This window comes from Serinus canaria, chromosome 1, assembly GCF_022539315.1.
Source record: "Serinus canaria isolate serCan28SL12 chromosome 1, serCan2020, whole genome shotgun sequence".
In the NCBI taxonomy this organism is placed as follows: domain Eukaryota; kingdom Metazoa; phylum Chordata; class Aves; order Passeriformes; family Fringillidae; genus Serinus; species Serinus canaria.
In genome coordinates this window covers 98170576-98193839 of record NC_066313.1, presented here as the reverse complement: position 1 = coordinate 98193839, position 23264 = coordinate 98170576, and the positions used below count along the sequence as shown (strand labels likewise).

General features: G+C 40.9%; 1 protein-coding gene across 2 annotated transcripts in view; it reads right to left on the bottom strand.

Moving 5' to 3' along the window:
* Nucleotides 1–5485: 5485 nt before the first annotated feature.
* REPS2 (RALBP1 associated Eps domain containing 2) overlaps nucleotides 5486–23264 on the bottom strand; it is a 91350-nt gene continuing 73571 nt past the window's right edge. Inside the window, exons 15-18 of one of the 2 annotated variants that reach the window (XM_030234693.2) lie at nucleotides 13438–13521; nucleotides 10741–10886; nucleotides 8528–8633; nucleotides 5486–8010 (exon numbers count right to left, since the gene is read on the bottom strand). In XM_030234693.2, coding sequence (XP_030090553.1) covers nucleotides 7942–8010; nucleotides 8528–8633; nucleotides 10741–10886; nucleotides 13438–13521 — 405 coding nt within the window. In that variant the 3' untranslated portion in view covers nucleotides 5486–7941. The remainder of the gene's footprint in view (nucleotides 8011–8527; nucleotides 8634–10740; nucleotides 10887–13437; nucleotides 13522–23264) is intronic. The other variant, XM_030234694.2, reaches the window with a different exon arrangement.

Sequence of the window (23264 nt, the reverse complement as noted above, 5' to 3'; positions counted from 1 at the left end):
GCAGTCCAGGACTAGCCCTGGAGTCTGCCAGACTTGACCCAAACACCCGTAACTTGTTTGCTCTCACTCTGACATTGCTCCAAGTGCACTTCATGGCCAGCTCTAATTGGAGCATGGCATACCTGCAGCAGCAGCTCCAAAGGCTGTATGAATAAATGCACATGTGTTACTATTTTCTCTAATATGAGTGATTGGGTGAGTGACAGGCCTAAATAGTTTGTAGTGAAACAGAAAGGTCAGTTCCAAATCAGAGCCCCTAAAAGTCCTGGGATGCTTGGATCAAAGTTCCTGAGGATTTTTGCAGCAACAAATTCAAAAAGCACAGGCCTGAAGAGGCAGCTTCTGAGTGATATAACCAGATATTTGGAGAGCAATCAAAGCAACAACTTTTCTTTTTTTTCCCCCCTAGTTGGTATGGTACTATATGCTGGAAACGTACCTTTCCCAAGGAGAGTTTTTTTCATCCCAGGAGACATTTTGACTGATGGCTTCAGGTGACTGATGATTCTGACTGGTTTCTTTAGCATCCAAAGTGAGACACCCAAAAAGGAGTGCTTTTTCTGTTAGTGGAGAAGGGTGCCCCCAGTATGACCCACTGGGAGGGCCAATTGCTTTTGGAAGTGCACACCTCCTTCACCCAAGGTGATTACTTTGAAGGGAAATTGCTGTAAGAACTCAGTAATGAAACAGGAAGCCATTATTTCTGACCAAGTATACAGTGTCCTTTACAAACAGCACGAGGCTGGAAAACAAATCCAGGTGAGATCATGTGCTGGCCTTTTCCTCTCAGATAAGAGTGTGAAAACTGCAGCAAACAATGCGTGCTCTGTATTGGTCTGCTCAGCACTGGTATCACTGCCTTAACACAACCTAAACCTGTCACAGACAGCACAAACTACTGAATTCCTGAAGTGACCTTGGAAGGGAATAACTCATGTATCAGTTGGCAGCCCTACTCCAAGCATCCTGGCAGTGAGTTGTCCAGCAGAGCATTTTTGTGTGGGCATGGAGCAAAGTGGCAGAGGCACACTGATGTCCCTGCCACCTCAGGAGCATGATTACTTTTCCAGGGTCACATTTTTTCTCCACTGTGGTCCTGCCAGAGCTGACATACTGCCTCCTTCTCCTCCTTCCTCCTCGCTGGGCTCTGGATGCTGTTGGCTGTTACAGGGCTATCCTGCTCTGCTCCTGCTCATCTGCTGGAGGGCCTGTGGCACTGAGGCACTACCTGCACATCTGCCAGCTGTTATACCTGTGTTTTACTGAAAACCACAGCACACTGATGAGCTTCCTAAATGGACCAAGGATGGCATGGAAAAAGATAACATTTCTTGTGGGACCAGCCTAGGCTAAGGAAGCAATCTCCCCCTCTCCCACCCACAAAAACCAGACTAGATGCAATATATAGTCTTAGTCTTGTCTAGCCCATCACATTTCTGATGCATAAAGCATCTTCAAAATGTCCTCAGATATTTTGATATTTTTCCTGTCTCGTGCTATTTAAGCTAACAATCAATAAACATAAACCAATCCAGGATTTAACTGGAAATACTGATTCAGCATGTAGTAGGGGGACTACTGGGCTAACACATCTGGAACATAGCTAATGCACACTCCTTCCAGATGTGTGCCCAAAATGGTGGATACTGAGGCAATACTGAGGATATGAGAGCCTGCTACAAGTGGAGCTCACATCCCCAAGGCCTCCTGCTCCAAGATGCATTTGAGGGCAATGTAAAACAGGAAGAACAATGAGACCATGAGGTGAAGGAACTCTGATTTGGCTATGGGCCACAGATACCTAGGGATTCCATTTCTTTGTTAATTTTCCTTTATTCTGCTTTACTGCAAAATCCATGTAAACATCCCACTGAAAGAGGCACACTGGTAAAGCAGCACTACCTTAAAAAACAGATAAAAAAGGGCTTTTGAAGCTTCGCCTACTTCTTTTCTTTTCCACTTCAACTAAGAACTTTTCTCTGGAGCAGGAAGATGCATTTTTAATTTTTAAGAAAGATTATTGGAACCATGAATTTAAATATGTAAAGCCAATCTAGATTTGCATGAAGGCACCCCAGAGTACCATCTAATTGTAAAAACTAAGCATGGAGGAGCCATCTAAATCCATCCCACTGCTGATGGAGAATAGCTCCCCACAGGATATTTACAAGTTTTTAACGCCTTGGCCTTGTGCCTCACGTGCACCAGAGACACACTTTTGGGCCAATAAAACATCCCTTGTCATGGCTTAATGCTGGAAGAATTAATTTATCACTCATTATTTCCTCTTTTAAAGCTCTGCTCTTTGGATAGCTGTGACATAATTCTTAAAAATCACACTAGTTAAAGAGCAGAATATGCTGTACCCTCTGGCTCCCTGCCCACAAAGGCCAGCTATTCAAATGGTTTCCTTTTCCCAGTTTAATTCCAGCTCCCACAGCTGATCAGGGGTCAAACCACTGATCACAGGGATGGTGGGTGGAATACCTGCAGTCCTCTCACAGGTCTTGCCTGGCCACCTTCTAATTAAGGGTCTCTTGGAGACTGGGAATGGTTTTTCCTTCACAGTGATGAAGGAAAAACTTTGTCCCTCTTTGGGCTAAATCAGGGAGTTATGTCTGAATTCTGACAAAGCAAGGCCTGACAAAGCAAAGATGAAGTTTTGAGCCTAAGGAAATATGATTTCACTTTAAATAAGTCTCTCTCTGTCCCTATTGTGTACACACAATTCCAATGTAAGTGATTTCATCTTTCAAAGCTGAAGGTCAGCCATTTCAACATGGTATTTTTTCCACTGGGTGTCACAGTTTCTGGTCTCCTGGCAGATCTGTACCATCAACATCCCAAATAAACCACAAAAGCAAGGCAATTTGAAGTCATTGGACGCTTTTATTTTAATGTAGCACCCAGCTTCATATCACATACATTTTCCAAAATTAGATGGGCATAGTATAGAACACTATACATTTCGCAGCTTACCATGGGGACAGTCTGCAGCTGTGAAAACAAATTACTTAAATCTGGCTATCTAATTTATAAGTTAAAATTCAAATATATAATAGCCTTGGGGCATTTTTTTAGATTAACAACCATAATGCTTGCAATACAACTTTTTTGTATCAAAAAATCTGTAACAGAGTAAAACATAATGCATATATTCATAGCACATATCAAGATAGCTGAAAAAAGCTACAAAATACATAATCTCTTTTCAAAGATACTAAATCACTAAGATTTACTTCTTTTCCTGAAAAAAAAAATATTTTACTCTTTAGCCAATAAAATATGTGGCTTCACGAACCCATGTGTTTTCTTGTCAAAGACTGTGAATGCTGGAGAAAGGCTGATGGTACTGGAAAATGGACATTCCTCATTTCCCAGCTAGCAACTTTTGCAGATCTCTGCCTCCTGATTTGGAAGCTCAGCTGAGAGGAAAGCAACTTATGCACCACCAAAAGGCAATTGTCACATTATGCCAATCCTAAATGCTTCCCATGAAGGTTTCCAAATCCCAACCATCCCTCTGTGGTCATTTTGCCATGCCTCATCACCCTGTGCTGGCTAGCCTTGGCAGTGCTGTAGAATCAGAGACTGGTTTGGATTGGAAGTAACCATGAAGATCAGCTGTTCCAAATCCCCTGCTGTGGACAGGGGCTCCTTTCACTGCTCAGGTTGTTAAAAGCCCCATCCAACCTGGCCCTGAACACTTAGAGGGATGGGCAGCCACAATTTATCTGGCAACTTCTTGCAGTATCTCACCACCTTCACAGTAAAGAGTTTCTTCCTTATATCTAATCCAAACCGGCCTCCTTTCAGTTTGAAGCCATTCCCCCTTGTCCTGTAGGGGACAAGGCTCAGGCTTGTCTCACCACAGGCTCTTATAGAAAGTCCCTCTCCAGCTCTCTTGTAGCACCTTTAGGTACTGAAAGGTGCTATAAGGTCTCCTAAGAGGCTTCTCTTTTCCAGGCTGAACAACCTGAACTCAGCCTATCTTCACAGGAGAGGTGCTCCAGCCCTCTGGTCATCTGTCAGGCTGGAACTGTCTGGATGATAGCCAAACAAATTCCTCTCCCTGATGTAGATACAGAATTTCCAACAGGAAAACTACTGCCATGCAGTCTGAAGATAATATTTTGACTTTAACAGGATGTCCAACAATTTACCAGTAACAAGGTTGCCTTGACTAAAAACACTTTTGTTACATCACCAAAACTCTTTGGAAAGGGGAACTGAGAACTTTCTGGAAAGAGTTGGTAATGTTTCCACTGCATCCTAGTATAATATTAATGACTAGGAGAAGGACATTGATCCTTAAGGATTATGTGTGTTCACAGGTAGTTTGTTTAATAGAGGAATGCCTCAGAAATGCAAACTGTTTGCCTTGCTTAATTACCAGGTCATTATTTATTTTGAAAGGCTCAAATAAACATGGCTTATCTACAAAGGCAATCAGTCACTACACTTAGCTGGGCATTTTTCTTTTTTCACCACAGAAATAGCATAGGTTGAAACAAATATGGGTATCAGGTGATATGAATGTTAACAGACCCACAAAGAAATGCATGAACAAATAGAATACACCTGAGTGCACACTTACAGACACACTGAGGAAGATCCTTATCTGCTTTGCCTAGCCCTGTTCTGTAGACAAAAATATTTATTTACCCACTGGAGACTTGAGAAGGGGCACCAGGCTCATGGTCAGCACATCCTCTCAGATGCAAGGATGTGCTCCTGTTCCCACTTATCCTCTCTTGCTGGGTATGTTGTGCTCTGCTCAAGTATCTACAGAAACCACAAAGAGAACTCATGCACGGGAATGTGATCCCACTCCTTCAGCAGGCTGGCAGCTGGGGCAGACAAACCTTAGTTGCTGTTCTGGGTCAGGGATGTCAGGGGCTTAAAGCTGATCACTCACCTGTAGCTCAAGAAAGTACCCAGAACATCAAGCCTGTGAGGTCTCACTTTCTGACCAAATGGTTTTGGATGTAAAAGCACCTCCCATCCAAAGTCTGAGAATGTAAAGGTTTCTGCAAGAAATTATGATTTTGCTCCACCCACTTTTTTCTAAAGAAAAAGTAATTTTGAAGAAAATCTGTAATACTGGATTTAGATGTGACTTTGGAGCAGCCAGGGACTGTTAACAGTAGCCCTAAGCATGACTGCATGGAGCAATTGACAGAAGCACTGTCATAGCTCCATGATGCCGTCTCCTCTCCTCAAAATGCTAACAGCTTCCCAAGAACAAACATATTTTTTCATTTTGTGTGGGCTACCATGAATGCTTAACCATTGAAACATACATAAGAGCAACCTCCTGCATCATATGTATAAGACATCAACACCTCTCCTTGAATATTTCACTTTACTGATGTGTGGTGTATCATCATCACGGCTGATATTTCACCAAAAAGAATACAAATCAACTCACATTCTAGTCATTGAAGCTGAGTGGAGTGTTTGATTACAACACTAAAAATGCAGGGATTGTTAAATACTTTTATTTATTAATCCAGTGGTAAAGTAACACCAAGCAAGTATTTCATTGTTGGCTAAGCAAGTATCATAATTTCCAGTGAATAAAAAAACCTCCTGGATTTTAGAAGGGAGACATTTGAAAAAGACAGTATAAAGCAGACTCTTCCATTCTTCCCTTGAAGAGTGCCTATTCCATGAATAACTCAGGTGAAATAAATGGGAAATAAATAAAGGTGAAATGAATGTTTTTCAAACATGAAAAAGTCCTCTACTGCCTTAAAAATGCAATGTACACGCTTCTTTGTAGTAATTTAAAAGCCTTCCTTAAAAAATTACCCATAGAACAAAACCAAGTGTGCCATATGATTATTTCGTATGAAATAGTAAGGTCTTATTAGCCAAATTACAATGTATGAACTAAAAAGCAAACAGGGCAAGCACTTAACCTCATTAAATCTCAGGAATGAATCGGTTGTATTATGAACAAATGAAATGAATGATGATAAATTCTCAGCAATACCACTATTAGCAAGAGGGCAGTGGTTTTTTTGCAGATTCCCAGAAAAGCTTGCATTCCTCACATTTGTCACTGACCAGGAATGACCATCTGACCCCAGCTATGCAACAGCCACATGAGAGAAGTCCCAAATCCAGAAGAACAGCTGTTGCTTGTTGACACAACGATCTTTAGTTGAATCAAAACTAGTGCATTACAAAAAGAGACTTTCAGTAACAATTCTGCCAATGCTTATTTTCACCTGCAGACTTCTGGATTCACATCCTCCTTCCACATTCCTTTCAGCAAAAGTAGACTGTTTCCTTACCACTTCAAGCACTCCCAGTGATGCCTTTCTTATCTCTCAACAAAACTTTTGGCTGCTCCGGTGCCCCCTGACATGCCGAGGCAGCCATTCCATGACACACCCCGAGGAGAGGTTACCCAGCTGCTTCAAACCTGCTTCTCCTTCCTCTCAGCCCCAGGCCATCCTACAGCTACAGGGAGCAAGCATCACACCCACAAGGGTGACAAAATTACTGCACCGTTTCTGCAAGGCAACCACAAACACTTAAATCAAGTCAGTGAGACATGTGCAGGGTCATGTTTAAGGTGGACAACAGGTAGGTGACATCCCCTCGCAGTAAAGCACACCATACCCATGGTGGGAGCAGGGCTGACATGTCTTAAGTCACCCAATCCAAGAGTACTGCCTCAAGAAATACTGCAACATTCATAGCCAGCTTCCACTGTAAGAACTGAGACCAAAGCCACCACTGCATCCAGGGAAAAATCCCTATGGAATTCAGCTGGCCCTGGATCAAATGCAGGTTAAAGATTAAGCTTTGCTTCTTCCTTTAGAAAACAGCTGGGCATTAGCAGCTTTCTCCTATCAGTAGCATCTCCACTGATGTGCAAAGGAACCTTAACAAAAGCCTGCTGTAAAAGGCAATTACTTCCATCTCACATTTTATAGCCTCATACATAGCACTTCTGCTATCTTCCCTCTTCTGGAAATACAGTTTTTATACACATCCTTAAAACAAATCAGCAGCTATTAAGACAACAAAGCAGACTAATACAAATGTACATAGAATAGCATTTATAAAAATGCCCTGAATGCATTTTTAACCTCTTGTTAGAAATACACTGTTGGTTAAAGGAAAAAATGAAAAGAAAAAAAACTATACACCAGCCATCTCAAACATGCTAAAAGAATGCAGAGACACTGGTAGTTGCAAGCAAGTGCTCAAATACTCATGATTAGAAACAGCTGTAGCTCTGTAGCCCAAAAAGATTTTTTTTCCTAATTTCCAAAATAATTATATTTTAGTATTTTTTACTGTTCTCTTATATGACTTGAACTAATAAAATACAAGTTCTCTAACATTAAAATACATCCGTGATTGCATAATAAACAGTACTAAGAAAATAATTATTTGACATGTGATTTAGGATAAAGATTCTGTACATCTTCCAAGTTCTTTTCCTGTGGTATGTTAAATCCACAGGTACTCTACAATGATACAATCCTACAGGAATCAGTAACATCCAGAAGCCCATCTCAGAGGATGAGTTTTCAATTTAAGCAAGAACTCAGGAATGCTGTAGCTCTTAACGATTGGGGCAGGAGGTGCTGCCAAAACGCATATAAATCAGGAATTCTTTACATAAATAAAATACTCTCAGGTTATTCATTTCAGTGATAAACTGCATTTACACATTAGGCTGGGAAGGGGGAGGAAAAAAGGCAAAGCATCCCCCACTCAGAAATATTCCATAGTCAGGTATTTGTTTTCTGTACCTTCCTCACCTGCAAAGGCAAAATGTGTGAAATGGGATGAGGAGAGAGCCAGCAAGGCCAGTGCTCCCCACTGCCTTGGCAGAGACCCTGCTCAGCTGCACAGAACTCCTCTCCTTGCAAGGCTGCTGGACACTGCTCTGCTCCTGCACGGCCATGCAGGAAGTCACAGAACGGTGACAGGACGAAGCTGCTCCAGCTGCGTTTCCAAGGCAATGCGCTCCTTGTGAACCTCCTGCAGGAGGAGAGGTGTGTTAGAACTTTGGGGATGCTCACATGCAGCACCCTGCTCCAGGAAAGGGCAGCCAGGCAGGCTCTTGCTGACCTCCCATGAAAGGGCTCCCTGTCAGTGTGGGACTTGAACCACCCCGAGCCTCAGTGCAAAACATGCCTGAGGAGTACCCATCAAGCCTCCTGGTCTCCATTAAAACAGCAGAGCTCTGCTCTGTCAGAAAGCTTCCAGTCAGAAATACAACTTGAAGGATAAGTTCAGTTTTCTCTCTTTTATGAACTTAAACAAACTTCTCTGTCTTTTCCTGCTGCAAAACACAGGTAACAGTACTGGCCTGCTGAAGATGGAAGCAAATAACACCTGACCCAAGGAAGGATGGCAATGTGCTCTCATTAAAAGCTTTCATCTTTGTGCTTATTTGAACTACTGTCCTATTTTTTGCTCTGATTTCAATACAGCTGGAGATGACATGGAACTGATTGCAGGGAGCTTTATCACTGATTTTCAATGCATTCCTTACCTTCAGCTGCTGCTGGAGCTCACTGTTCAACCTGGCGAGGACAGCATTGGCTTCTTTGTTTTTTCGTATAGCGGTCTGAATAGCCCTTTTCTGCTTGGAAGACTGTCTGCCAGACAGATAAATACAAGACATTTCAATTAAGAGTCTCAGCACTGGCTGATGCCAGAAGAGCAGCCACCCATTCTGCATAACTCTCTGCACCCTGGACTATGTGTCAAAGGTACAAACCACAGATTTAAGAGAAGAAAAATGTAGCAGTGAAATAAGATGCCTGAATCAGATGGAATATTTGAAACTTGTTAGCCTGAATGACAGAAATATTTTAGGCTGTCTCAATTATTTCAAGATCATTGCATTCTCATTGAGCTCAAGAATGATCCCCATATAGCTGTGCTTATTGCAGTATCTTTGCATTAGCTGTTTTCAGAGACTTGTAAAGTTTAAAGAGTCAGGAGTGGCTAACAGAAAATACAAAAATCACTCTGTACAGAAAGAAAGGACATTGGCATGAAAAAAAAAATCTGTCTCAGAGTTTTGCTGATTCTCATGTTTCTTTACTTCAAAAATTTATACTTTAATTCAAAGCAGTCATTTCCACCAAAACCATCTGACATCACAAACGGGAAGATGACCGATTGACTTCCCTCAGCTCTTTTGCTGTTAAATTAAAGGAGGTACCTTTTTTATTTTAAGAACTTATTTTATTAATTAAGAATTTTTATTGCTTCATAGCCTGTGGTAACTGATCTGAAGGAAATGACAGCTATGCAGACAGGTATAAAAAGAGACAGCTGTAGATAAGAACCAACCTATTCAAAGCAAGAGAGATAACAGCAAAAAAGAAAGAAAATACAGAAAATACTGGCTGAATATCCAAACCCCTTTCCAAATAAATTATTTTAAAGTTTTACATGAGGAAACAAGAGCTCTCTAATGCCAGATTAGATCTAAAACAGATGGCCCTATTTAAATATGGCCCAGTGGCACCCAGTCCCCATTAGCTCTTCTCTCTTAACAGAGCTGATGAACTGATTTTTGGAATAGATTCTCTCTCAGCACGGCAACAGGACTTTATGCTGTTATCTTCCAGTGCACTGTCAGTTTTCTGCTTCACTATGTTCCTGCAAACTACTCTCCATAGGCTCTAAGGTAATAAATGATAGGAAAAAAAAATAAAAGCAGAGCAATATATGTCTGTGGCCATTTTAACATTTTAGGAAAGACATAGACAAGACAGGATTGAGATGTTAACAAATGCTGTTATCTTTGAACCACTATGGAATATGTACTCCCAAAGCACAAAATAGTACTTTAAGAGCATCCTAGGAGTCTTATTACTTATTCTAATCTCCAATTATGCAGCACAGATTCAGTCTACTGATAAACAGTCTGCCAAGAAACACTCAATTGATTTGGGCAGCTTGATTTTGTTTCAGACTGAATCAGATGTCTTTTGCAAGGCCCTGGGTGATGGTGGGGTATTATGTTTGCACAGTGCTTCAGCTGAAGGAGATGCACAGCCCAACAGGGTTTCAAGTGCCTTTGCTTACCACTTGTACAGCCTCTTCTCCATCCCTATTAAATACACATAGAGTGAAATCCCTATAAGTCAGCTGACAGCTTTGAGAGCTGTATTTGCAAGAGCAAACAACACACATTGGGTTAGGCCATTATCAGACAAGTGGTCTGTGGCTCATCTCACACCAGTGACAAGCCCCTTTCCAACATGCCTCACAATGAAAACATATCACAAGGATATGACCAACATCAAGCATTTAATGATTCAGCTTCCCAGGCATTTATTTGGTCATATCTGTCCACATGGAGGAGCAAAATTCCAGAAGACACATGCAAGGCAGAAACACAGACCCTCACAACTTGTGTTAGAGATGCTTGAATAGCTCAGCTTGCTCCTCAGCCATGTCTAGCAGGTACAGAAATAGGAGACCTTTGAAGAGGTCGTCTACCTATCAAATACCACTGACAGTCACTACAGGCTTAGTCTGCTTTTGAGAAGACTGAAGTAGATTTCAGAATCTACTGAAGATGTAGATTTCAGAATGCGGATGTAGATTTCTGATGTAGATTTCATAATCTGTATCTTGTGAAACATTATCAGAAACAGAACTATTAAGCACAAAATTATACAAAGAGCAAATCCTGCTACATCAGATCTCATGCTGCACTTTGGCATGCTCGGCACAGGTTTTTACTTTTGGACTGGGAGATGAGGCTTGACTGCTGGCAGGGAAGAAGTCACATTTATAGTGGGAGAAAGCTCAGGGGTCTCCAGCCCTTGTGCCTCCGTCCGGAGCTTCCTGCGGGCAGGTTTGGAGGGTGGTTGAGCAAGAACAACCTCCTGAAAGGAAAAAGCACAGCAACATTAAGTCAGGCCATATGTGTCCCATCATTAGGCTGGAGAATACTTGTGTCACACATATTGCTGACAGCTGGTTAAGATTTCATAATTTAAAGACGTACAGAGCTTAATTCCAATTTGGTAATAGCCTCTCAGGTTTCTGACTTTGACAAAGGAACAATAACTCCTGCAATCCCTTCATGAATGAAAGGGTGTTTTACCTTCATCTGGATGACAGGCTCTTTACAACTGGGTTGTACAGCTTAGTGTGCATTGGGTGGAGGTGGAGGGAGGGGTATAAACACAGGTACTAGCCCCCAGCCAACCCAAAAGCATTAAAAACAGAGCAAGATTTATTTTTGACTGTGCACAAAGTTGGAAAGAATCAATAATTAATTACCTGCATCCCACCTTACTGCCTCACATGTCTGGCATGAAGCCTCTCCCTTCTCCTTTCCTATCTTACATGAAGGAACACTGAATATAGTTTTGAAATACAAATACATTACATTATCCATGCAAAATTAACATGTTGAAGTATAAAGGCCGACTATTTCTCTTGAAAAGTTACATAAGAAAAATAGTCTGTGTTTTCTAGGTAAAGCAGAGTCTTGCATTTTTATGACTTCAGTGGTAAGAAGTGTTTTCATTACTGTAAATTAAGACATCCTTTCTTTTGCAGTGAGAAGTAGTTTTACCACCTTATAGCTGATTTTAATTATAAATATAAATGTATTCTCTTCAGTGTATTTTATTATTAGATCAATTTCACAAGGGATATAGCTATTACTGCCTCATTTCATGAATGAGAAAGCTAGGACTCAAAAAATTGAATTGATTTGAGACAGGTTTTTTCAGCATCAAAGACAAAACCAATGACCAAATTTCACTATCACACATTTTACTGGGCTAGATTACCTTCACTACTGTGTTTTCACCAAACATTAATAAAATAAGGAAAAAATTAATGGGGAAACATGTAATGACAAAGCAATTACAAGGAAAAAACCCAACACTGTAGTAAGCAGCCTAACTCACAAGAAGAGACTTCTATGAGTGATACAAAATGTAATCAATATAAGACCATCAATCATTCATATCAGAAGGATTAAAATTCTTAAAAGAATTTGAATTATAAGGAAAAAGGTTTAAACATTAAAAAACAGTTTTCTAATTACTGAAAAAGATCTAAAAATCTTATCAGATGTTCTGATCAGGATGTCAGCACATCATGACTGCACAGATCTCTGGTAATGCCATGCTCTGAAATCCTCTGCACAGGCACAGCTCCCTGCTAACACACCCCACACAGCAATGCATATGCGTTCCACAGCTATAATGCCCAACACACAGTGCCAGTCTACCTCAACTGCCCAAACCCTACCAGATCCACAGGGAAATTCCCTCTCCCCTTTGAACACAATAGTGTAAGCAATGATCCAAGCAGATCCCTTTGGCTGGTTTCTGCAGCTGCACCAGGCTTTGCAAGGTGGTTCAGCAGTGCAACAGCCACCTGCCTCCCACAGCCCACAGCCTGGGGCATCACTGCATTTTAGGGAGCCAGGTGGGATGAGAGTGAGCATGAGATAGGAAGACCACAAGGACTTCATTTCTCCAGCAGGGCTACAAAGCACAGCAAGAAAAAAAGCAGGGCCAGGCTAGAAGTAGCATATGATGAGCACAAGCAGAGCAAGGACACTGCCCAGACAGCACTGTCACATGCAAAAAATGATGACACTGGATGTTGGCCTGTGCCCCGTGTTACACTAAGAAGTTGTGATGGTGCTCCCTGGGCAAGGTACATCCAGCACCTGCCAAAAGTTCTTGGTTGGGCTGAGTAAATGTCTTGCAGGTGCTCTCTGGCTGCAGGAGGGGCCAGAATGGGGAGGATCTGTATTTGCTCCCTATCCAAACCTGCTCTGGCTGGGGCTGGTGGAAGGAGGTGATCAGAACATGATCAGGAGAGGGAAAATGCTCACAGCCACTGCCAAGGCCACCCCAACCCTAAGCAAGGCCCTTTGAAGTGTGCCATTTTAATTTCAGTGCTTACTTTTTACAACTGATAGGTCCATACAAAAACATATTAGAAACTGCACATCTTGAGCAAATCTCTCCTAGCCTATGTACATTTAGTGGCAGATCCTGACCTCTAGCAAACAGGTGTTTACATCAAAATCAAATCCTCAATAACTGAAACCAAGAAGTGCATCACAATTTGGAGGAACTATAGTGAGACAGGGCTGGAGTACAATCAAACCCTTTTTTGTTTTCCCTAAGGCTCCACAAGCCCCTATTGATTTGAAATAAATGGCAAACTGTCACTCTGAAAGCACGTGCATCAATGTGTACATACTGAGAGGTTTCTTAATGATTCATGTGAGTTGGTGTCACATATGATCACAGTTCTCCTCCAGTGTCTTGACCTCCAGAGAAGGTAAACATGTAAAAACATAACCCTAACCCTCTGTTTAATTGCTTTTAAATTTAAAACAACCACATTTGTTGATTAAGGAAAATCACTCCATAATGGTACAATGTGTGCAGATCTCACCTTTTTTGCTGAACTGTTTTCTTCTGCCTGTGATGAGGGTCTGTTCATCTGAGGATGTAATTCAACCTCAGATGGTTGCTCTGTCTGCAACAACAAATCAGTCATTGCTACACCCAGAAAATGACTAGCAGTCACATACAATAAAGTCAATGAAAGGAAATGTTACACACAAAAGAAAAGTTACTTTAACAATTTAACAGTAGGGAAAATGGAGATCTAGGGTGATAGCTGAATGGATGACATATGTCTTTTGCAGATTTTTAATGAAACCATATTCTTGCATGTTATTGTGCTGGGAAAATGGGAGAAAAGTTTTTTAGTGAAGCATTCGGAACCATGTTTCTGAATGTAAACAATCTAGTACCCAGAATTTCTTCTAGAATTACCATTATGGCCTAAATACTGTGAGAAAAACTAAGGGAATAGAAAAAAGCTAGAAAGACCTTGGATATGCCCTGTCACCTTATTATCACCTGAAACCAATGAAAATTCATAGGAGTAAGCCTCTGCCTTTGAAGTTTGTGAGGCTGGAGTGACAAAGCCAGTATCATACCAAAAATTCCAGCAAAGTTACTGAAAACACAAGTCATAAAAAAGCAGACAAGTCTTCCCTCCTCCCTTCTCACATTTCAAACAGAAACCCAGCTGAAAACTTACCACCCAGATCTACACATCTGCAAAACGAAACACCTGATTCCCAAAATATCTGACTGAGAAGCAAATTAAAGCAGAGGATTAATCACTTGCTTTGCCTCTCACAAAAGTTTTTTACTCCTTTTGATTTCTTCCACCAGGACAGGGCACAGCACCAGTGAGGATTTAGAAGTGCCTGTCCCCAGGTGCACAGCAGCAAACCTGATACTGTAAACATGGTGTGTCTGTTTTCTGTCCAGAACATATGGGCTGGCTCTCCAAGATGGGGAAGGCAGGCAGGAGCAGGAGGTTGAGGCCACTTGGCATTGACAGACAGCCTCTTCTCTTTCCCAGCTTCTGCCAAGTTGGAGCCAGGCTGGCAATGGCCCCCAGGCAGCAGGGGCAACCTGCCATCCTGCTCCATTCTCAAATGAGGCTCATTTCTACACAGGTGAAATCCTGTGTTTAAAACCAAGTCCAAGGCAAATCTCAAACTTTTAAGGGGCCAGGATTTTAGCCATAACAATTTGTTGCACACCAAAGAACCTAACTCACTGTTGCCAAGAGGTTTCTGCACAGCCCCACCAAGCTCTGTAGCAGTCACAAGTTTCCAAGTGCCTAACTGTAAGTTAAATAAAAACAACAGAGAGCACTGAATCTGGCATATTTAAAAAGGAGTAACTTTTCCATAGCATTTTTATTTCTTCCATAACAGACACAACAAGAGCTGTAAGAAAGGTGCAGGGGCAATGTGGTTCTGTGGTACTGCTCTTCTCCAACCATACAGTATCAAACATGTGCATAGAGGAGGACGTTTTGAAACCAATTTCTTTAAAACACATGTGAAATTCCTCAGGAGAGAGGGAAGAGAGGGACTGACAAGATTTCTCTCCCACCCTTTTTTAAGTGTGCTGCATCTGCAGTGTTACCTGATGGTTAAAAAAAACCCCAAAGAGCCCCTAAAACTGTAATATTTCCAGTATTTGAATATGAATATCCTAATTTTAAAAAATTTTAATAACTACTGGATGCTAACATTTGAATTTTGAAAAGCTTTTTATATATTGAAAGTCTTCCTCTGTAAATGTAGATTTCTGGCCAAATAGAGTGAAATGGAAAAAAGCAATTTTTTTGTGCATCTATAAAAATGAAAGACCTTTAAAAGTCCATTGACTGCAACAGAATATTTCTTTATCAGCAAGCTGAATAGCCCATAACCTCCCTGATTTCTACAATAGCTTTTTATATATTTGAAAGAAATGAAGGCTCTAAGCACTGCTAACAGTAGCCTGGCAAAGTCCATAAGGGTTTCATGAATGATTTGGGGATGGCAAAGCTCAAATAATGAACAGAACCACACAGTAAGTCTGGACCACATAAATTTGACAACCCATTCATTCATTTAGGGACAGCAGGAGTAAATCCAGCCCTTCAGAGGGATATATAATACACATACTATAAAGTCCTCATGGTATAGCTTTGCTGCACAACAATAAAAGTGCCAGGGTACAGGAAAGAGCTTTTAATGACCCTTTAGTGACAGGGAGCACTAAATACCTCCTTAACCTAACCAGGCAGGCAGTTTCTGGTGCTCACAGTCTTGTTAGAGTCTACTAAACCTTGCATCAAAAGCAAGAATATGTTAACTTATTCCACAGAATGGAGAGGGAAGAAAAAACCCTGACCAACTCCATGTTATTTGTGTATAGATTAAAAAAATGCAGCTTTGGAGAAACAGTTTGTTCCAACAGTGTAGAAGTAACTGAACAGATTGGTATTCTATGATGTCAGTTTCAAATAATCAGAAAAACTGAAATCATGGTCAGATAAAGTGCCTAGAGAGGAAAGACAGTTAAAAAAAAAAAAAAACAGAACCCAAACTTTTGCAGAACAGCAGAACATCCTTTCTTTTTTTTTTTTTTTTTTTTTTTTTTTTTTTTTTAATAATAAGGAGAGTACTGCTTTAAACCAAAGGGAGCTGGAAAGGAAAAAAAAGGTGCTCTAGTGAAAGCAAATATAAATCACAGTGACAATGTCAAAAAGGGTAATATTTCAGAATCTGGGAGAGCAGGACATTTTTTGTGAGCCGTGTGCTGCAATGTGTCTGTCAGGGCCAGCCTGCAGCCCATGCTCAGGGCTGTGGTACCTGCTGGCCATGGCTGGGTCACTGGGCTGGCCATGTCTCCCTGCTGCCAGGACATGTGAATGGCAAAGTTCAGAAGCCAGCGGTGCAGGGGCAGGTGAAAATAAAGAAATAACTACATCTGACTGGGAAAAAAAACCAACAAAACAACAAAACAAGAAAAATACCCCCCCAAAAAACCCCAACTCTAAAAAATCCCCTAGATCTGGTGATCAGCTCCTGCAGCACGATAACACCAAGTGACTGCCATGTCCCCAAAGTGCCACCTAGCGGCCCGTGGGACAGGCCGCTTCCGAGCGCTTGGCACACGCACCACTGCAAAGGTTTGCTGGTGCAGCCGACCCAACAAAGCCCTCTCGAAAAGGCTTTGTGAATACATCTGCAAGCTGATGTGTCCCCACACCGATTTTAAAGGAAAAATAACTCCTGCTTTTTCTTTTGGCAGAGGGATTCTTCACAGATTTCCTTTCCTGATTTGGATGTGGGGTATTTGTAGCCTGTTGGTATTGGGCAGAGAGAGCCTGACTCAGCAGTACTCTGGTCCTCTAGTGGAGTACAAGAAAAAGGATGTCCTTCAGGAGCAGCTGAGGTGAATTCCCTTTAGTTCTTTATCATTTTAATACCATGCTCAGCATAGTCTGCCCATAAGTCATTCAGAAACATGGCAATAAATTACCTCCCTCCTATCACAGAAATGTCTTAAATTTTTCACATAATTATTTTCGGGTTTAAATTCTTCACCGTTGGCTTATTAATTATAAATTATGCAATATGGTCTTCCAAGAGAAACTCCATTTATGATAGTGTAGAATTGCTTTGATGGAGGTGTCTCACATCCTCAGAGTGGAGTAAACTACTGACACTGGGAATGCTGCTGTGCTATCTGGTATGGCTGGGAGCACATACAGGGTTACAGGAGATGGGCAAAGAATGTTCTGGTCTTCTGCACTGCTTATAGTGCACTGTAGAGTCTGCAGACCAGGCCTACAGGTATCTTGATTTTGGGAAGCAGGGTAAGACACTGCAGAAAAGAGCAAGAGAGTGTTCTTATTCCAAATCTCCTGAAGAGATTCTCTTTGCAAAGACCAGTCCAGTCTCTAGCAAACAGTATCTCCTGTTTCCCTAGCACAGTCTTGACTTTTCTATGAATAGCCATACCCTTCTCATTCTTCCAGGCAGAAGGTAGAAATGGCCAGCAAAGTTTCTGTGCAATGGCCACAGATAGAGCCCAACCTGCAGCCTATGGCCAACACTGAGCATTAGAACTAATAATTCCTCATCGTTAAGAAGAGTATTAAGAGTTGCGAATGCTTATTATTTCATGGCATGATCCCTGACCAGCCATTGATAATCTCCTCACTGCTCCATGTGACAATACTTAACAGTACCTTTCTACAAGAACATGTAACCCTCACTCAAGCACTGAGTGCTTCGAGAGCCTCAGATGAAAGATTTTCCTAACTGTAAGAGAACACAGTATCTTAACAACTGGTTCTTCACTTACATTTCCAGTTCTTTTGCTTTGCAGTGCTGGATTATACGTAGATTACACACCCACTTTTCAAGACAATCCGTAACTGATCTTCCAGAACAGAAGATCTACACCAAACTTTCATAATTCCTGTCAAGTGATAGCCTTTTTTTAAGAGGTCAAGTCTATATATTCAATCATTGCCACAATGCAATTTTGCCCACACTTATGCTCCAAGCTAACTTTACACACGGAAATAGTCCCATTGTAGTCACTGGCACTACTCACAGAAATGAAATTCTCTTTGTGCATTCATTGGAGCAGCCCATAATCATTACCTATATAGTGCCACTGCTTAGCTTTGCAAAAAAAGTATTGAGAACAGCTTATCTCTAAGGAAAAGTAGGCTACTAAATATGCTTAACACTCTGCATGTACCCATTGCAATCTTCTATCATCTCTGCACAAATTCATTTAAGAGGTACTTTGCTCCTTTCTAAACACTCGTATTTTTGTGCTTAAAGCCAATTTCTGGGAAGTCGAGACATCTCAATTCCAGTTTCTGGGAGTCTCCTGCATCCCACACTGAATCATCAATTCTTTTTATTGCTTATTACAAAAACTGAAAATGGTAAAACAGAAAAAAAAAACCCCACAGGGATGCAAATGCAACAAGCTGGCAGGGTCTTAGTGTGCTGCCTGCTTTCTCAGCACTGTGCAGCCCTGAAGTTTTGATAAGCTTTTTCTTTCCCTGAGCTATCTGAGGGCTGGTGATAAGGTTGAGGAGAAAGGCAGTAAATACAAACAAATTGCTGCAATGTTCAGCTCATTCAAAAGGAAAGAATAGGACCCAGATGGAAGCATTAACAATCTGTTTTAATACTTCAACTTCCACAAAACCAGATTAACGTAAACTAGAAAAGAATATGTGCATTCCACTAGAGATACAGGCATTGGGTTCTTAGCTTCTTTCTTTGTTGTTATGATAAATGTGAAGCCAAATTAAAAAATTGTTACAACGCATTTTAATTAAGATACTCACCTTCTTCCACTCTTCCAGAAACCTCTTTAGAAAGGATTTTACAGCATCCATCAACTACTTTTCAAATTCAATTTTAACGGTGCTACTTTCCACCACTTCTTAAATCGCAATTTATTTTGTCTGGCGGTCTTAGATTTAATATATAATTTTCATGAGAGGCAGATAATCCATTTGTATTATATTAAAGTGGCAGATGGCAAAATATTTCATGTTATAGAAGACTTTCAGTTTCATTACTGTTACATGCCTCTTCAGTACCTATTGCACAGCTTATACAACATATGTTATTCTGCAGCCAAAACCATGGAGATAATAAAAAAATAACCCAATCTTTCCTTGCACAGTGGTTGTGTATGCAAGCTAAAAAATATTCCTTTCATTAAATATATTTATTTGGGAGAGTATAAAATAGTATAAAATTGCATGGTGCCAAAAGCAAAAGATTCACTTTTTTGAGGGGACAATTTTTATTTATGTAACAGAAAAGTTCCTTCCTGTAAAATTCAAGGTGTCCTGCCAGCACTTTGAAATTTCTCATGTAATTTTACAGAGTAAAGGAATGCCTGAGTATTTTCTCCAAACAACCTTGTAAGAAAGTCCAACCTCATCCTCCAGGTATCTCTGCTTCAGCCAAAGACACTGGTGTGGGGGGGACACCTGGACCACTTCCCAGCACGGAGCCTGCACGTGGCCATCCTGCTCTGGAGGCCCAGAGGTCTCAGCAGGATGGATGGGAGTCCTTCCCCACCTCCTGGCCTCAGCATGGGCACGTGTAATTGATAGTTAAAAATCCAGCCTGAGCCACATTCGTGGCTCTCCATGGATTCAGCAGGATATGGAGGCATGTTAGTAGAGACAACTTCTTGAAATGGGTCCCAGTTTTCACTTGCAATTCTAGATGATGAATGGCCAAAAAGCTTCAAGGAGCTATGAAGTATCAAGTAACATTTGGAGAGCAGAACATTTCATACATTAAAAAGAGTAATATCTTTGCTTTCCAACACCACCAGGGGCTGTGACTGGGCAGGGTGACCCACCCATCACCCCTTGCAGTGCTTCATTTCTAGGATTTCACCAAATCAGTGACAGATATCTAACAGTAACGATGGCCACTAAACTGACAGCTGAATTCTGAGCTCATGTAACACAGTGAGATTTTAATCTTCAGAGCTGCACTGTATTCAGGGTACTTCAATTTGATACTGTTAACAGCTGCCCACCTATTCTACTTCACTTGAATGCTTTGCCTTCACCCATAATTTTTTCAGTGCCTGCCAAAACTGCCAGCATGGAATCAGTGGGAAAAAACACATCCCAAGGTCTCCAGAAATAAAAGTGCAGCACAAACCACTGTGAATTTACAAAACCAACAGGCTTAAAATTGTGACTCTGGGAAAAGAGACCAGGAACATAGCTTTTTCAGCCAAGATACACAGGGTTTTCTTCCAGTCTCACTGTGTTCAAATTCCCTTATACAGCACATGTAGGATTGAAGATACGCCTTCATTGTTGGACAGGAAGGTACTGAAATACAGTAATTTAAATACAGGAACATTGATCTAATTGGGCAACACTGCAGATAGTTAGCTGATGTTGGCTAAAATCCTAAAGTTATATTTGCTTTTCGGTGTTCATCCATAATTCCTATTAACATAAATATGTTACGAAATCTCCCAGAGAAAACAGCTGTGGTAAATGATTTCTGTAGGCTTAAAAGCCAACAGTAATAAAATATTATTTTGTTTTCCATTAAAAAAATAACAACAGGGGCTTATATGAAACGTGCATTCATGTTTGGCTCCAGCGGAATGTTATTCATGAGCACACAAAGTTATTTTCTATCTGAAATCTGTGTCACTGCAAATCAGCTGCATAGCTATTGCCTTCCTACCTGCACCTCCATGTTACTCAAATTTTTCTACACAGCCCTGGATCAGCACAACGGTTTTGGGGCCACCTTTATGCCATTTCTCCTTGATGACTTAAGTTTACTATCAAGTTAGGAACACAGGATGAGGAAAACTTACCCAAGCTGCTGAACTCCATTCTCTACCAGCCCAGAAAAAAACCCACAGTAGTTATCTCCAAAAGCTGCAGGTTATCTGTTCTATATATTACAGCATGGCATGGGAAATAAGCAGAGGTAAGGCACTGCCAGTATCTAAAGTCTACAACAGCTTGTAGGATATGAAATATTTATGGCAAATAAAGTTGGGAAACCGATATGGATAAAATTATCCTTAAATCCAAGAAGCTACTGCAGACTTGCTAAATGTGAGATGTGCTACTAGAGATCACAGAAGGTGTCAGTGAAGTTACACACAGCCTTAAGTACAAAAAGAAAATACTTCAAAAAAACATATAAAAAAAAAACGCTTTTCAATACATAATCTTTCCAAGAACTCTTCACAAAATTGAGGCAAAACTTGAATGACTTTTAATAGGAAAGCAATATGAATTGATGAATCTAATAAAAGAGTTCATTCTGCAGTTCACAATGTCTTACTGTAAACATCAATTCAGAATGGCTTGGGGTGCAGAGAGCTATGGGCTGGAATTTGGGTTAAAAGATCGTGAACGGAAGATAATGAGGTATCCACACTATTTAAACTGGCCTTTTGTCCGTCTTTATTTATTCAGGTTATGTACAGTCACCATAGGGACCTCAGATAAAAGCATCACTGCATCAGAGAAGTGTCTCATGAAAGCTCTGAGGAAACCTTATGCACAGCTTATGGACTGATACAAAGTCAATAAAATGCTGACTTTGGCAATGGAGACACATCTTAAAAAGGAACCTCCATAGCCTTTTAGAGGCCATCAAGAAAAAAGAAACACAGAGTTAAATCCACCAGCTCAAAAAGCTGTCGTAGAAGTAAAGAGATGCAGCCACCACCTGTAAAGGTGCCTGCCCAGGAGAGGTGTGGAATAGCATGGGCTGGCAGCAGCAAGCTGAGCAGAGAAGCCAGCCCTGCTGCTATTGGGCATAAACTGGCCAGATCCTCACAGCATCCCAAGACTCAAGCCTGCCACAATAATCCTGTGCATCCTCTGAACTGTGAAGTCAAGGCCACAACAGCATCAGCTGTATCACCTTGTGCTCTGCTCACCCAGTGACACAAACCTTGTCCCTTGTAATACAGCTGGAAGCAGAGTTAGATGTGGACATAATGTAGGAAGTTTGTGATATGAGTAAAGATGTTAGGCACACTCTGAATAACCAGTGATTCAGTAACTCACCAAGGTTGACTATCTTGGAGGTTCTGACAGGAAAAATAACGTTTTCCTAAAGGCTGAAATAAATTCTACTAAAAAGCACTGCAACATAGGAGCAAAGTCAAGGTGCCATTTTTATATTCTGCTTTCTATATTCTGGACTTGTGATCCACTGAAATGTAACACCTACCCCTGGGTACCTCTCTTTTATGCACTTTGGTCTTTACATCCCATGAGCCCTTTAATCTCACTCTGAAGAGCCAATTGGTTCAATCTGCTTCTCAGTCATCCATAGAAAACCATAGACCTCAGAAAGAAATTATTTCCCTCTCCTCCTCCATCAACTGATTTCCAAAGTTGAGCCAAAATAATCATATAATGAACATATTTTAAGGTGCACAGCCACCTGAAATATGCAGAGTTTGCTTCACTTCCAAGCTACATTTGTCATTAACAGTGCTTAACTGCAGGAGTACAGCAAAATGACACTAAAGTATGATTTTCAATAACATTGTTGAAAAATAAGTTAAAACAGAAATTTAAGGAGAGTTTGGTAAATCCTGAAATAAGAAAAAGCTGAATATGCAATTTCAGCCTCATGGCTTTTCTTCAGGTCTTGATCCTGTTTCAGCTTTGAAAGCAGATCCCTTCCTCCAGCTTCTCTGTGCTCTTTAAATCAAGGGCCCCACTGGACCATGGTAATCCGTATGCTCACTATTGCTTACATGATATTTGCAAAGGTCAGCTCAGCTGAATTATGACCCCATCACACACACTTCTCTACTCTCTGTTACCTTCATCACAGAAAGACATGCTTGGGGAAAAAATAAACAATGTGATGAGCATGAAGTGTATTATGTTTTCAAGAACTGGTTTTAGATACAGTTTTGAGAGACATGAGTACAATAGTATTTTGATGTTTGATTCAATATCTTTAAATAGTATCAGAAATAAATTAAGTAAATGTAAGTGATGCATATTAGCAAAGCATCAGCTGCATATTCATTACTGAGAAGACAGAGAAACCACTCTTTTTTTTTTTTCCTTCTAGAAACCAGACCTTTGTAATGGAGAGGACTGGATCAAAAATTCCACATGAGAATCTTCTTGTGTTTATCATTTTAGGAGGGTCCTGTATTCTGCATGTCCCGATGCAGGATGAGCACTTGGTTCAGTATTTGTTTAGGAAGCTGCTGGACATGCATAAACAAATTAGGTTGTCACTCCCCTGCTAAGGAAACACAACCTGATCACGGGACAAGAAAATGGACAATTAACAGAACCTTGCTTGAAACCAACGGTTTTGTTCTCTGAGAACAGGA